The sequence below is a fragment of the Palaemon carinicauda genome, chromosome 1, assembly GCF_036898095.1.
Source record: "Palaemon carinicauda isolate YSFRI2023 chromosome 1, ASM3689809v2, whole genome shotgun sequence".
NCBI lineage: Eukaryota > Metazoa > Arthropoda > Malacostraca > Decapoda > Palaemonidae > Palaemon > Palaemon carinicauda.
The window spans coordinates 279571175-279587335 of record NC_090725.1 but is presented as its reverse complement, the minus strand read 5'-3'; the positions used below and the strand labels follow the sequence as shown (position 1 = coordinate 279587335).

The window sequence follows — 16161 nt, the reverse complement described above, 5'->3', positions numbered from 1 at the left end:
AGATTTGGTATCCCTGAGCATATTACTTCTGACAGGGGAACCACTTTCACCTCTCAATTGTGGACATCATTAGCGAATCTCCTGGGTAATACCCTACATCAGACAATGGCCTACAACCCCGCTGCCAATGGAATGGTTGAACTTTTTCATCGCACCCTCAAAGCAGCTTTGATGTCCCGCTGCAAGGATTCCAACTGGTTTACTCAGCTTCCCTGGGTCCTCCTGGGACTATGGACCACTCTTAAAGATGCCCTCAACGTCTCGGCAGCTGAAATGGTGTATAGCGACCCGTTGGTCGTCCTTGCCGAATTTTTTCCTTCTACAACCTCCTCCGACGATCTCCAGCGCATACGTCACGTCGTGGGAAAATTTACTCCATGCCGCCAGACTTACAAGCCCCCGGCAAAGCATCACATACCAACAGACTTACACTCTGCAACGCACGTCTTCCTGCGCAACGACACTACCAAGCCACCGCTAACGCCCCCTTACACGGGCCCTTTCCTTGTGATACGACGTAGTCCTAAAGCATTCCTACTAAAAATTAGTGGCAAAGAAGACTGGGTCTCCATTGATCGTCTAAAACCTGCTTATCTTCTGCCAGATGACCCGCCTACAGTTCACCTCTATAGATCAGGGCGCCCTATTCAACATGTACAGTATGTCATTTTTAGGGGGGTTAGCCATGTACCAACTGTGTGTCACACGATCGTACATAATTCATTTTGTATATATTATGCTTGTATCTTCGCTCTTCCCTCGCACTAAAAAGAACCAGAATAAACATGTCCGCGTTTTTCCTCTGTAACATTGTCTGTTTTTCGAACATGAAATTTCCTGTTGCCTTGAGGTTTTGTATATAAAGGAGAGTGTTCTATAATAAATTACTCAGTTGCTTTCAACCAGCCTTTGAGTCACAACCTTTTCTCGGCCCGATACAAGCCGAACCAAATATCTAACGAATATTAGATGTATTTCTCGTAAACAGCTTTTGACTCACCAACATGAAACGTTCCAAGTTCAGAATTATGGGTGTTAAAGGAACCATCCTTCCTTGGAAAACTAAGGAGATAATCTTGTGTTTCTTTTTGCTCTTCGTCAAAACTATGTGCGTGTGGGCCGTTAGGTTATAACTGAGAGCTGAGGTGAATGCAACTGACTTTATTTCAACAGATAATGAGTTTATATGCAGGAGGTTCCGGGCAAGACTGTCACAAAAATTCAAACATACTTATTCACGTAAAGGCTGCTTAAACAGTTTCTGATAACAGTGAGTGGGAGAGCGAGATACACAAAAAAAAAAAATTACCATTACACTGTACGAGGGTGTGAAACACGTGCGGTATAACTCAATTGAAAGCACGATCAGTTTTAGTAGTTATCACAGACACTTATATAACTACTCTCCAACCATTATTTTTATCATCATCATCTCCTACGCCCATTGACCCAAAGGGCCTCGGTTAGACCTCATCAGTAGTCTCCATCTTGAGCTTTTTAATCAATACTTCACCATTCATCATCTACTTTACGCCTCATAGTCCTCAGTCATGTAGGCCTTGGTATTCCAACTCTTCTAGTGCCTTCAACGTTTTGTGAACCAGTCTCTCATGGGGAATGCGAAGAGCATGCCCAAACCATCTCCATCTACTACTCATCATGATCTCATCCATATATGGCACTTGTGTAATCACTCTTATAGTTTCATTGCTAATCTTGTTCTGCCATTTTATATCTAAAAGAAAATATTTTATAATTGGTATAAATAAGTTTCAAATCTTATCGTATTTTAATATTATGAGATCAGTTTTTCTTTAGAATGATATACTAGCCCGCTAGCATGGTTTTATCGTACTAAAGCTAGATAATGAAGGAGTTTCGTATTCAAAAAGAAATTGAAATAATTTGTTATCTATCTTGATATTTAGGAAATGAAATATATATATATATATATATATATATATAAATATATATATATATATATATATATATATATATATATATATATATATATGTCTGTGTGTGTTTGTGTGTGTGTATCTTCTTTTATGTCTGCATCTTTTCCCACTCTTATGTGGGGTCGATGTCCCTGGCCATCGTTCTCCATCTACCTCTGTCCCACACATCATCACCGGTTAATCCCTTTGATCGAAGGTCATCCTTGATACAGTCCATCCACCTTCGCTTTGGTCTCCCTTTCCTTCTCCTTCCCTATACCTCCATTTCCATCTCTCTCCTACCAATATACAGTTCATTTCTTCTCATGACATGACCATATCATCTCAGTCTACTTTCTTGGATCTTATCTGATAGTTCTCTAACTCCTGCGGTACCCGCTAATTACCTCATTCCGTATCTTATCTCTTCTTGTCACCCCCACACATCCATCTGAACATTCTCATCTCTGCCACATCCAGCTTCTTCTCTACTGTCTTCTTTATTGCCCACGTCTCCGATCCATAAATCATTGCCGGTCTCACAACTGTGCTGTGCACTTTACATTTCAACTTAACCCCCATTTTCCTGTCACATAGTACTCCACATATTTTTTTTTTCCAAATCTTCCATCGTGCTTGTATTCTGTGGTTGATTTCTGCCCCTAGATCACCATCCTCTGCAGCTGTTGATCCTAAATACTTGATATTTTCAACTCTTTTCAATCTCTCTCCTTGTAAACTAACTTCCCAATTCTCCCCATTTTTCAATCTAAAATACTCTGTGTTTTTCCTGCTGATCTTCAATCCTCTATTTTCCATTTCTCTTCTCCACTCCTCCAGTTTCTCTTTTATTACCTCGACTATATATATATATATATATATATATATATATATATATATATATATATATATATATATATATATATATATATATAAGAGAGAGAGAGAGAGAGAGAGAGTTTCAGTAAATAGAGTTTAGGCGCTCAGGCTCGAGAAATGCTCTAACAGTACCGGCATATCCCAAACCACGAAATTTCTCCGCTCAAGAATCCGACGTTGAGCGCCAGTTTAAAAATGCAAGATTCATCCGCTCTCTTTCCCCTGTATAATTTTTCTCTTCTTTTTATTCTTCACCGTTATTCTAAAGGAATATTTTCCCTGAAAGTCTCCAGCTATTCGCTTACGGCTGCATATCCACTTGTACTTCTTACTTTCTGTCGTTAATTGTCCCGTTTTCTTTCTCTACATATGCAATTAATTCCAAGTCATGCCTACGCCATCATGAGGTTCCATACTACACGGTATTCTAGAAGTTTTATTCCAACTGCGACCAGGTTGTGGAATGATCTTCCTAATCAGACAGTTAAAACGCTGGAACTTCAAAAGTTCAAACTTGCAGCCAATGTTTTATGTTGAACAAGTTGACATAAGTCTCTTTTTATATTTTATATATGAAAGATCTTTTTTTAATGTTGATAATGTTCCTAAAATGTTTTATATTGATTATTCATTATTTCTTTTGTAGTTTATTTATTTCTTTATTTCCTTTCCTCACTAGGCTATTTTTCCCTGTTGGAGCCCTTGGGTTCATAGCATCTTGCTTTTCCAACAAAGTTTGTATCTCAGCTGATAATAATTATGATAATAATAATAATGATAATAATAATAATGATAATGATAATAATCTGCAATCGGCCGATATAATGCTTCCAGCTCACACTTTCATCATCATACCATTCAATACTTTTTCATTTATTATGTATTTTGTCGATTGATTTTTCATACAATGAGAGAGATCACCCGTGATTGCCAGTAATTCCTCTTCTTGGCTTGACATCCTTGAGTTTATACTGATCAATTTTTTGTTGCGTCTGTGCTGGGAGAGATTCATTTGTCATCATTTTTACCGAGGGGAATGAGCTGTTTAATAAGTTCCCTCATTAATCACTTGCGTCAATTACCTAGAAATCCAAGTGAGTCGAGAGAAAACGTACTTCGAGATTTAAAAAAGTATTTCGAGATCTGACTATCAAGTGATAGCAGTATGTTGATACAGGGGATAATCTGAGATCTACGGTTTGTTTGTTTGTTTTTACTCTCCTCTGATTCACTGAGCTAATTAAACATTTCAAATTAATTTTAATCTCTCTCTCTCTCTCTCTCTCTCTCTCTCTCTCTCTCTCTCTCTCTCTCTCTCTCTCAAAGGCAATTAAAATCCAAAAACCTTCGGTTCCACTATTTATTCGTAACATTGGATATTATTATTCTTGACTTGCAGAAGATTTCTCCAAATCTTATCTTTGCGAAACTGACGTGGGTCATATTAGATTACTTGCCTTCCATTATATACTTGCTTGTCGTCTTTGGTGCAATGTTGACGTTGTTAGTTGATATTCTTACGAAGCTGGTCTTGTGTAGAGTAAATATTTTATTCATGTATTTCATTTGTGTATTTAAGAGGTGTATAGCAAGCACGTAAGGTGAACCTCTCTCATGTAGGTATAAGTAATTGTATGTAAATTACTTAAGACTTTCGTCGTTTATTTCATTGTATTTTTCATTCAAGTCAGTATAAGTAAATTTACGTTATTTTTAAGAATTTACTTTTTATTTCACATATTTTGTTATGAAGTCTTACGTAACCGGTTTAAGAGTGCTGTATGACTTATATGAAGTATAAATAAGAGCTTGTGAAAATTTTGTACGAGGTATTGCGTCATGTTTGTTAGAAATTATGCAATTCTTATATTTGCCACGTGTTTAGAAGGTTTTTTAAAACCCCAGAGTTAGATTTATCTTTTTTTTATTGTTCCGAGAACGAAGATGGGCAGAACCAGCTAGGAGAGGGTTGCTTTGCAAGGGAGGTTAGATCTCCCATTGATAGAGATAGTTGGCAACTTTAGCGTCGCTGGGCACAGCCCCCAAGCTTCTAGACCCCCTGACCAAGAAGGATCTAGAATTTTTAAGTGCATATACATGCACCCCTTAGGATGCATAGCAGCAGAAGAGAAACAGCCTGTCTCATTGAAGAGCCAACCACTTCTCTCTCTCAAGTGCCTCGAGTGTGTCCTCTCCAAAGTGAACAAGTCTTTGTCCAACATATATCGTGTGTAATGTGTTCAAACGTTAGTGAAACCTCGGAAGTGATTTCCAATTTTTATTGTGTTTTTATGCGTGCTAGTATTGTATAAATTTTTGTAACTGGCCCTGTGAGGTTTATGCGAAAACCTAGAGTGGATTTGTATTACTATCTGGTTAAAACTTTGTGTGAGCTAAAAACTTGTAAGTTTATCAGTTAATTTTTTATAATTTCAATAACAGTTTAATCATTAGAGTGGTAAAGTGTTAATTATTGTAATTGATTTTCAAGATTAAATATTTGTGTAGAATTTAATTTCCAGTGAAACAAGTGATTATACAATTTTCAGTGTGTAATATTCTCTTGTCGTAGTCTAAGGTTTTGATCATATTTAATATTTCGATTCAAGTGATCATATAATTTTCAGAGTGTAATATTTTCTTGTCTTAGTCTAAGTTTTGTTCAGAGTTTATATTTCAAGTGATTTATTTTTATTGTAAATTTTTTCAAAGCGTTGTAAATTTTTATAGAATATATTTATTTTTGTAAATTGTGCATTATTTCAATCACAAGGTGTTTCTTACAGAACTCTTTCATATCCCTGTTTAAGAGTCGAAGTAAGAGGTTATTTTGAATACCCCTTAATAGCAATTACCCAATTTTGTTTTGAGTGTACATAAGGGACCTTTGGATATTCAGTGTTTTTATATATAATGCTGTCTGGGAGTTATATAATTTTCTCCAAGCTCAGGTATTAATCAAGTGTAACAGATTTATGTAAAAACAAACAGGTGTGTTTGGAACTCGGGAGGTTGTGTAACTTACCAGCTGTAATATATGATATAATATATATTTTTGGTGCCCAGACCCAGGACCATATAATAAAATCTTGGAAGTTTTTGTATCAGATGAATACGTCTAATCTTTATGTTGGTTCGTAGTATGCGCTAAGGATTCTCATGCCAATGGCAAACACACCAACATTCGAAAACTATATTTCAACTCTCTTAATTTCCCCATATAACAATATAATACTGAAGTGATGAGGAACACTACAGAATAAAGCTACTGGGTCCAGTTGAGCCGAGGAAATGTGTTGCATGATGTGGACTTTCGACAATGGACAGGTTCAAGATTGTTTAAAAATAGATAGCTAAATCAAAGTCAATTATAAACAGAAATTATCAAGAATAAATTGACAAGTGCCTCAAAAAGTCACATATTTGGTCGTTAATCAAAATTACTTGAATTTTTGCTATAGGTAGTAGGTAGTACGTTGGCCATGGCACCAGCCACCTGTTGAGATATTACCGCTAGAGAGTTAGGGGGTCCTTTGACTGGCCAGGCAGTACTACATGGGATCCTTCTCTCTGGTTACGATTCACTTACCCTTTTCCTACACATTCACCGAATTGTCTGGCCTAATCTTTACAGATTCCCCTCTGTCCTCATACACCTGACAACACGGAGATGACCAAACAATTCTGTTTCATCCAAAGGGTTAATTACTGCACTGTAATTGTTTAGTGGCTACTTTCCTCTTGGTAGGGGTAGAAGAAACTCTTTAGGTATGGTAAGCAGCTCCTCTAGGAAAAGGACACTCCAAATTCAAACCATTGTTCTTTAGTCTTGGGTAGTGCTATAGCCTCTGTACCTTGGTCTTCCTCTGTCTTGGATTATAATTCTCTTGCTTGAGGATACACTCGTGCACATTATTCTATCTAACTTTTCTTCCTCTTTTTTGTTAAAGCTTTATAAAGTTGATATAGAAAATATTTATTTTAATGTTACTGTTTCTAAAATATTTCTTTCTTCCTTTTCTCTTTTCCTCACTGGGCTATTTTCCCCGTTGTGGCTCCTGGGCTTATAGCATCCTTTTTTTCCAACTAAGGTTGTAGCTTAGCAATAATAATAATAATAATAATAATAATAATAATAATATAGTATTCTCTTTGGAAATCCGGAGCTCAGAATCACATGTTATGGATATCTGGAGAGAGTTATATTAGCTCTCCGATAAAAAATAGTAAAATCAAAAGTAACGCTTTCATATGATTTCTTTTTACAAAAGTTGAAAATTTTAAAAATCACGTAATAACGGAAAGGAATTCGTATCGTAAACTGGTATAACACTGTTATTTGAAAGTGAAATGGGCTATCTTGGAAAAGATTATGGAATAATATGTATATACCAAATGATTATTATATCTTAGGCAACTAACGTTAAGAAAATGAAAAATGTTTTTTTTTTCTTTTTTTTTTCTTTTTTTTAACATCAGCCTTCCTTATGCAAAATGCATTAGCAGAGAAATGTTTTACTTTAGCAAATAATTATTTCTCTCTGTGGAGCAATCTTCTTTAGCTCAACCGTTGGGAGAAGAACTCCCAAAACACTTGGATATCTTGTCACTGAAATTTCACATGAAGCTTCATTAGGCGGCACTTAGTTGTTAAATTCTCTCTCTCTCTCTCTCTCTCTCTCTCTCTCTCTCTCTCTCTCTCTCTCTCTCTCTCTCTCTCTCTCTCTCTCTCAATCCAATGCCTTTGAAAATAATCTTGGAAATAGCGATTCTCTTTCATCTTTTGTTATTTCCGAGTCCAATAACTTCCTTTCATTGAAATAGCGGTCTATTGCCTTTTTGACAGTTTTCATCTATTTATTTACTTATTCATTTATTTATTTATTTATTTATTATGATCATTCTCCTTCCCTTCTGCCTGAGCTTATTTTCTTATATACTTTATAAAAGAGATCGAGGCTATAGAGCCTTTTATCCCTCCTATGGTAAAGATGGGCTGAACAATGTTGAACAATATTGGGATAATTTCTAGCTTGTACAATTGTTCCCTAAGCCTTACCTCAGTGGGAACGTCATCTCTCTCTCTCTCTCTCTCTCTCTCTCTCTCTCTCTCTCTCTCTCTCTCTCTCTCTCTCTCTCTCTAACTTTGCGAACTATCATGGCTCATTACCAGACCCTTCCTTCGCCTCAGTGCCGGTGCTTTTAAAGTTAAAACTGGCTTGCCACTTTTTTCACAGAGTGCTAGTATACATACTCTCCTTGCACAAGTGACAAACTGATCTGTACAAGTGACAGTGACAAACTGATCTGAACAAGTGACAGTGGCAAACTGATCTGTACAAGTGACCGTGACAAACTGATCTGTACAAGTGACAGTGATAAACTGATCTGTACAAGTGACAAACTGATCTGTACAAGTGACAGTGACAAACTGATCTGTACAAGTGACCGTTTCAAACTGATCTGTACAAGTGACCGTGACAAACTGATCTGTACAAGTGACAGTGATAAACTGATCTGTACAAGTGACAAACTGATCTGTACAAGTGACAGTTATAAACTGATCTGTACAAGTGACAAACTGATATGTACAACTGACTGTGATAAACTGATCTGTACAAGTGACCGTGACAAACTGATCTGTACAAGTGACAGTGACAAACTGATCTGTACAAGTGACAGTGATAAACTAATCTGTACAAATGACAAACTGATCTGTCACTGTACAACTAACTGTGATAAACTGATCTGTAAAACGGACTGTGATAAACTGATCTGTACAAGTGACTGTGATAAACTGATCTGTACAAGTGACAGTGATAAAACTGATTTGTACAAGGGGCAAGCTGATCTGTACAGTTGACAGTGATAAACTGATCTGTACAAGTGACAGTGATAAACTGATCTGTACAAGTGACACACTGATCTGTACAAGTGATAGTGACAAACTGATCTGTACAAATGACAGTGACAAACTGATTTGTACAAGTGACAAACTGTTCTATACAAGTGAAAGTAATAAACTGATCTGTATAAGTGACAGTGACAAACTGATCTGTTCAAGTGACAGTGATAAACTGATCTGTATAAGTGACAGTGATAAATTGATCTGTACAAGTGCTAGTGATAAACTGATCTGTATAAGTGACAGTGAAAAATTGATCTGTACAAGTGACAGTGACAAACAGATTTGTACAAGTAACAAACTGATCTGTACAAGTGTCAGTGATAAACTGATCTGTACAAGGGACAGTAATAAACTAATTTGTATAAGTGACAAACATATCTGTACAAGTGACATTAATAAACGGATCTGTACAAGTGACAGCGACAAACTGATTTGTACAAGTGAGAAAATGATCTGTAAAAGGGACAACCTAATCTATATACGTGTGAAACCTGATCTGCACACGTGACAAACGGATTTTCACAAGTGACAAACTGATCTGTACAAATGCCAAACTGAATTGTGCAATTGACAAACTGATCTGTACAAATGATAAACCGATTTGAACAAATGACAAACATATCTGTACAATTGACAAACTGAATTGTACAATTAACAAACTGATTTTTATAAGTAAAAACCTGATCTGCACAAGTGACAAACTGAACTGTACAATTGACAAACTGAAGTGTACAATTGACAAACTGATCTGGACAAATGACAAACTGATTGGTACAATTGCCAAACTGATCTATACAAGTGACAAACTAATTTGTACAATTGACAAACAGATCTGTACAAGTGACAAACTGATTTGTACAATTGACACACTGATCTGTACAATTGACAAACTGATATGCACAATTGACTAACTGATCTGTACAAGTGATATACTGATTTGTACAATTGACGAACTGATCTGTACGAGTGCTAAACTGATCTGTAAAAGTGTGAAAACTGATTTGTACAAGTGACAAACTGATCTGTACAAGTGCAAACTGATCTGTACAATTGACAAACTGATCTGTACTATTGACAAACTGATCTGTACTATTGAGAAACTGATTTGAATAATTGACAAACTGATCTGTACAATTGACTGACTGGTCTGTACAAGTGTGAAAACTGATCTGTACAAGTGACAGCGACAAACTGATCTGTACAAGTGACAAACTGATTTGTACAAGTGACCAACTAATCTGCACAAGTAACAAACTGATTTGCACAAGTGACAAACTGATCTGTGCAGGTGATAAACTGATCCGATCAAGTAACAAATTGATCTGCCCAGGTGACAAACTGACTTGTACCAGTGACAAACTGACCTGTACCAGAGACAAACTGATCTGTACAAGTGACAAACTGACTTGTACCGGTGACAAACTGACCTGTACCAGAGACAAACTGATCTGTATAAGTGACAAACTGACCTGTACCACTGACAAATTGACCTGTACCAGTGACAAACGAATCTATACTAGTGACAAACTGATTTGTACAAGTAACAATCTGATCTGCACAAGTGATAAACTGATCTGTACAAGAGACACATTGATTTGTACAAGTGACAAACTGATCTGTACCAGTGACAAACTGATCGGTACAAGAGAGCTGAAACAGTCTTTTTGACAAATTTATTGATGTTTATTTTCGGGAACCGAGATATCTGAAATGTTTTTTTTTTTTCTTTCTTTCTTTAGAGTAATGATTTTTAGCCTTAATTTTTCTGACGTGTCTTTGTTCTCTTTAATTCTTCTTTGTTGAAGTTGTTTTTTTTATCTGTATTTATCTTTTTCATTTGGACCCATTAGTCTTTTTTCACATCAAAACATCCATAATTACAGTGGCAATGGTATATTTGAGTGGTTTCAAATGGTTGTGTACGCATCATGATATTTGTTTAATTAAAATCTTTATTATTATTATTATTATTATTATTATTATTATTATTGTTGTTATTATTATTATTATTATTATTGTTATTATTATTATCATTATTATTGTTTTGGTAGTAGACCCTCTCATAATTATTGCAGCTGTTGTTTTATTTATTAATCATGTTATTGAATTAAAGTCGTTATATGTATATATATATACATCCTTATTAACAACGAAAAGTAAAATTACATACATTTACCATTCAAAATGATGCAGACATTCAGTTCAGTGGTCACACAGAACAAATATATATAATCATGTGTTTTAATCAGCTTTCCTCTGTCTCCATTGACAGAGGTAGATGGAGAAAGCTGGTCAGAAACATCGACCTCACATAAAAGGGGGAAAAGATGCAGACAAAGAAGAAGGTGTGTTTTAATCAGCAAAAATATTCAAATCAACAACTGTTGTATCTCTACACAACTTGCATTTTTAAATATGTCTTTCTTCCATCAACCCCTCTCTAGATTGGACCTCCTCCTGGTTCGGTGGACCCGTGATCATGGATTCGCCCGTCAACTTGACAGTGGTCGAGGGAGAGCAGGCCTTCTTGCCGTGTCGTGTGGTCAACCTAGGAGACAAGTCGGTGAGTCAGCATTTCCCTTAAATTATCAATTATTGTTAATAATTTGACAGGTTTTCCTGAGCACCTTACACTCTTAAATCAATTCCTTATTTTATTTAATATCAAAAGTGGGTCTATTTCCAAAATTGAACCGATTGTGCGTTCTCTAAATACCAGTGTATGCAACCGTTTAAAAATGACGGCTAAATGTTAAGATAGATATGCACAAACGTGCAAACACACAGCTTCTCCGCTCACCGGGATATGAGGACTCCTTTTCCTTTTACCCGAGGGACGGGGAGAGACCGTGTAGTTATATGTCTGGCAATGACTGACTCTCTCTCTCTCTCTCTCTCTCTCTATATATATATATATATATATATATATATATATATATATATATATATATATACATATATATGTATATATATATATATATATATATATATTTATATATATATATGTATATATATATATATATATATATATATATATATATATATATATATATATATATATCACATGAGGTTGGGCTCAAGAGAAATAGAAGAAAGACAGATATGATGAGGACGGAAGATGCAAAGGAAGAAGATGAAATATCATTGGAAGGAGAAAGGATTAACGAGGTGGAATCATTTAAATGTTTAGGAAGTATGATCTCTTATACAGGGTCTTTAGAATTGAAATTTAATGAGAGATTGAAAATATCAAATAAGACAATGGCCAGGTTAAGTTAATTTTGGAAATCAAGTAGACTGAAATTACCCATAAAAATCAGACCATAAATCCGTTTAGTGCGATCGGTGTTACTGTATGGACATAAGTCGTGGTATGACAATGAAACAATATCCAACAGATTTCGTAGATTTGAGAACAAAGACCTCAGAAGAATATTGGGAGTTAACTGGCTGGACAGGATTAGAAATGAAACTATAAGAGAGATTACTGAAGTGCTGCCATATGTGGACGAGATCATGGTGAGGGCTAGAAAAAGCATATAGCCATCAAAAAGAGACACGTAACTGTTATCACAACAGAAGATGAAGAAAGGCAACGTTGGATGGGACACTTTAGTGAGATCATGAATAGAAGATATAAGGGGAATAATTTGAATGATATACCTGAAGCTGATGAATACCTTGATGTGCCCATGAATGAATTCAGTGTGTTTGGAGTTGAAGCTATCATTAAAAAACTAAAGAGATGGAAACCCCCCTGGATACGATGGAATAATTGCTAAGATGATATTGGCCGAAAAGAAATTGACTCCCGGAATACTTACAAGATTATTTTGTAGAATGTGGCTTGAAGAGGCAAAGCCTGATGAGTGGGAGCTAGGAGTGTTGATGAAAATAATTACAGAGGCTTCACACTTCAGATGTCATGGAAATATATAGTATGCCCATTCACAAGAGACTGTGGAGAAAGGTTGATGAAAAGCTAAGAGGTGACCAAGTAGGATTTACAAAAGGTAGAAATTGTACTGATCACATTTTCATTTTAAGACATGTAGTACAGCAATGTATAGAATATAGAAATCCACTTTTGATGGCATTTGTGGACTAAGAAAAAGTCTTCCATAGTGTGCACCGGCCAATTTTTTGGAGTCCTATGTTATTATAGAGTTCCTCTTAAATATGTAAATTTGATTGTGTTCATGAGCATAGCAAGTGCAAAGTTAATGTTAGTGGAATCCTATCAAAGGAATTTCCATTGAACAGTGGAGTACTCCAATGGAATGTGTTGTCACCTATGTTGTTCATCCTCATGGATTTTATAATGCATAGAACAGTAGCGGATCGTGGAGAAGTATTGGACTGGATTGGTAACAGAAAATTAGCTGACCTAGAGTATGCTGATGACGCTGTCCTTATTAGCAGAATACCACAGGACTTGCAAAGCTTGATTACCAGAATGGATAAAATATTAGATGAGGTTGGACTCAAGATAAACAGAAGACAGACAAAGATGATGAGAACGGAATCTGCAATGGAAGATGAAATAATATTGAAAGGAGAAAGAATTAATGAAGTGGAATCATTTAAACATTTATGAACTATAATCTCTAATACAGGATCTTTATAAATTGAGTTTAATGAAAGATTGAAAAAAGCAAATCAGACAATGGCTAGGTTAAGTAACATTTAGATATCAAATCACCTGAAATTACATATAGAAAATCAGGCTATTTCTCAGTTTAGTGAGATCGGTGTTAGTGTATGGACATGAGTCGTGGTATGACAATGAAACAATATCCAACAGATTTAGTAGATTTGAGAACAAAACACTCAGAAGAATATTGGGAGTTAAATGGCAGGACAGGACTATAAATTAACTATAAAAGAGATTACTCGAGGGCCATATGTGGATGAGCTCATGGTGAGGGGTAGATGGAGGTGGTTTGGGCATGCTTTTCGCACTCCCCAAGAGATATTAGTTCACCAAAATTTTCAACTGGGCTCAACTAGGCACTAGAAGTGTTGGAAGACCCAGGCCTACATGACTGAGGACTATGAGGCATGAAGTAGATGATGAATGGAGAAGTATTGATTTAAAAGGTTAAGGTAGACACGACTAGCGAAGCGTAAGCGAGGCCCTTTGCGTCAGTAGGCGCAGTAGATGATGAGGATGTTTAATTATGCAGATTATTCTTCATACTTCTGGTACCATCGTATAACGCTCTGGTAATCTTAAGTTGCTTATATATTTCCATTGGTATCAATATTCGTAAACCAATACGGAGAAACTATATAAAACTAGATCTATTTGCCATTATCATGACAAAGCTTTGAAATTTATAGTCTTCACATTCGAGTAATATCCGATTTCTTTCAATTTATTATCTCCAGAACCCCTGTAGGCCTATTTTTCTGCGAGGAACATTATGATTTTTATTTATGATTTTTTGGGGGGCAATTTGGTCTCTGCGTAGCTAACTCCCGTAAAGATTCTCATAGATTCATAAGTCAGATAAAAGCATACTTCATAGTCTTCGGTTACATGTTTCCTTTCATATATTTTACATTAATGACAGTTAACAAGTTTTGCTTGCTTACAAACGATACATGCATAAAATAACAACAACAACAACAAATGCAGCTGTATCTACTTAACTGCTGTACAAAAGCCTCAGACATGTCAATTCATATCTGGGGTTTGGCCAGTTTTCATCACCACGCTGACCAGTGCTGATCGGTGGTGGTGGGAGATTTTTGTTTAATCGCTCACAGCAAACCAACCTAGCATGTGTGGCTCTGACAAGTACATAAGTAAAATAAATAAGTACCAGCTTATAGAAATGAATAAAAAGTTATTTTCCTTCAGGGATAAACTAAAACGTATTCCGGCCATCCAATTAACCTAGAGGGTAACTGGGGGGACCCACTTCTAGCGTCAACATGCCCTGATTTACATCATTAGAATATCATATGCGATCATATTTCCGACCGGATCCGAACCCCTATTTTCCCCGATACCGAATCGTCAGTTGACCAAATCAATATCAAAACTGATACTCATGTCGGCCTTCCGTTTGTAATCGGTATCCGATAGTTCGCTTTTTAGGCTTCCATCATTTACCCCCAGCCTCTCCAACCCTCCATTTGATGTCTCTGGGAAAATTCATTATTTTTCACTTGTTTTCATTGGTTTTTTTTTTCTCTTTTGCTTGCTTGCTGTGTTTTCTTACTGTTTTGGTAGGTTTCTTTGTGTAACAATGTCATTGTGGTCACGGCTGTGCAACACTTTTCCATGATAATTTTTTAAAAAGCTATTAAAGATAGGCTATCGCATAAATAGAGGGTAATACGGGCATACACACACACACACACACACACACATATATATATATATATATATATATATATATATGTGTGTGTGTGTGTGTGTGTGTCAATATATATATATATATATATATATATATATATATATATATATACAGACATACATACATATATACATACATACCTATATATATACATACATATATATATATATATATATATATATATATATATATATGCGTGTATGTATATATGTATTTATATATATATATATATATATATATATAGATAGATATATACATATACGTGTGTGTGATATATATATATATATATATATATATATATATATATATATATATATATACCTACATACATATATACATAGATACATATATATATGCATATATATATGTGTGTGTGCGCATACACACCTCCGAATATGTTACTCTTTATCAGTGGCCCCTAATCATAATAACTGGTATCCATTAGTAAAAATTGTGTTTTTTAATCAATTATATCCAAGTAAAAACAAGAATAAACGTTAAAGTTAATCTTCGTTTTCTGTTTCTCTTGATCGCAACAAGACCAAACTGAAGTCTACTGAAATTTACCTCCGAGAATGTATTTAATTATGGAGGTCGTAGGAATAGGAAATCTATTGTCCTATTGAAAGATAGGTAATATGTCACTGAAACTGCCTTATCTTCGTTTCCTTTCATTTTGGTTTGAAATAACTGTTTTTTATTTTATTCTTTATCGCGTTTGTTATACTGTATATGATGCATTAGTCTTAAATACAGTATAGCTGTATTTGTCTCTATGAAAGGTTGTAACCTTACCCTAAGTAATCTCTATCTTCGCATAAAATACGTGCATTTTCCCAGGCTTAGGATCGAAGTCCTCAAGAAATTCTTCAAAATTCCTGTTGTCAAGCAGCCAGTTAATGCCATAAAGCAAACTGAAAACGGAACCATAAGCATTGCACATTTTCTTTGACAATTATTAATTCAATATTATTCTTATCTGTTTCTATTCTTTTCTATAATAAGTAAATATGTATGTACATATTCATATAAGCCTTAAATACCTCTTAATGTCGAATTCTCTCTGCCT

General features: G+C 35.4%; 1 protein-coding gene across 2 annotated transcripts in view; it reads left to right on the top strand.

Moving 5' to 3' along the window:
• Positions 1–16161, top strand: part of LOC137644905 (zwei Ig domain protein zig-8-like) — a 300708-nt gene that overhangs the window by 146787 nt on the left and 137760 nt on the right. For both annotated transcript variants that reach the window (XM_068377790.1, XM_068377785.1), the window contains exon 2: positions 11169–11287. In XM_068377790.1, the coding sequence (XP_068233891.1) occupies positions 11204–11287 (84 nt within the window). In that variant the 5' untranslated portion in view covers positions 11169–11203. The remainder of the gene's footprint in view (positions 1–11168; positions 11288–16161) is intronic.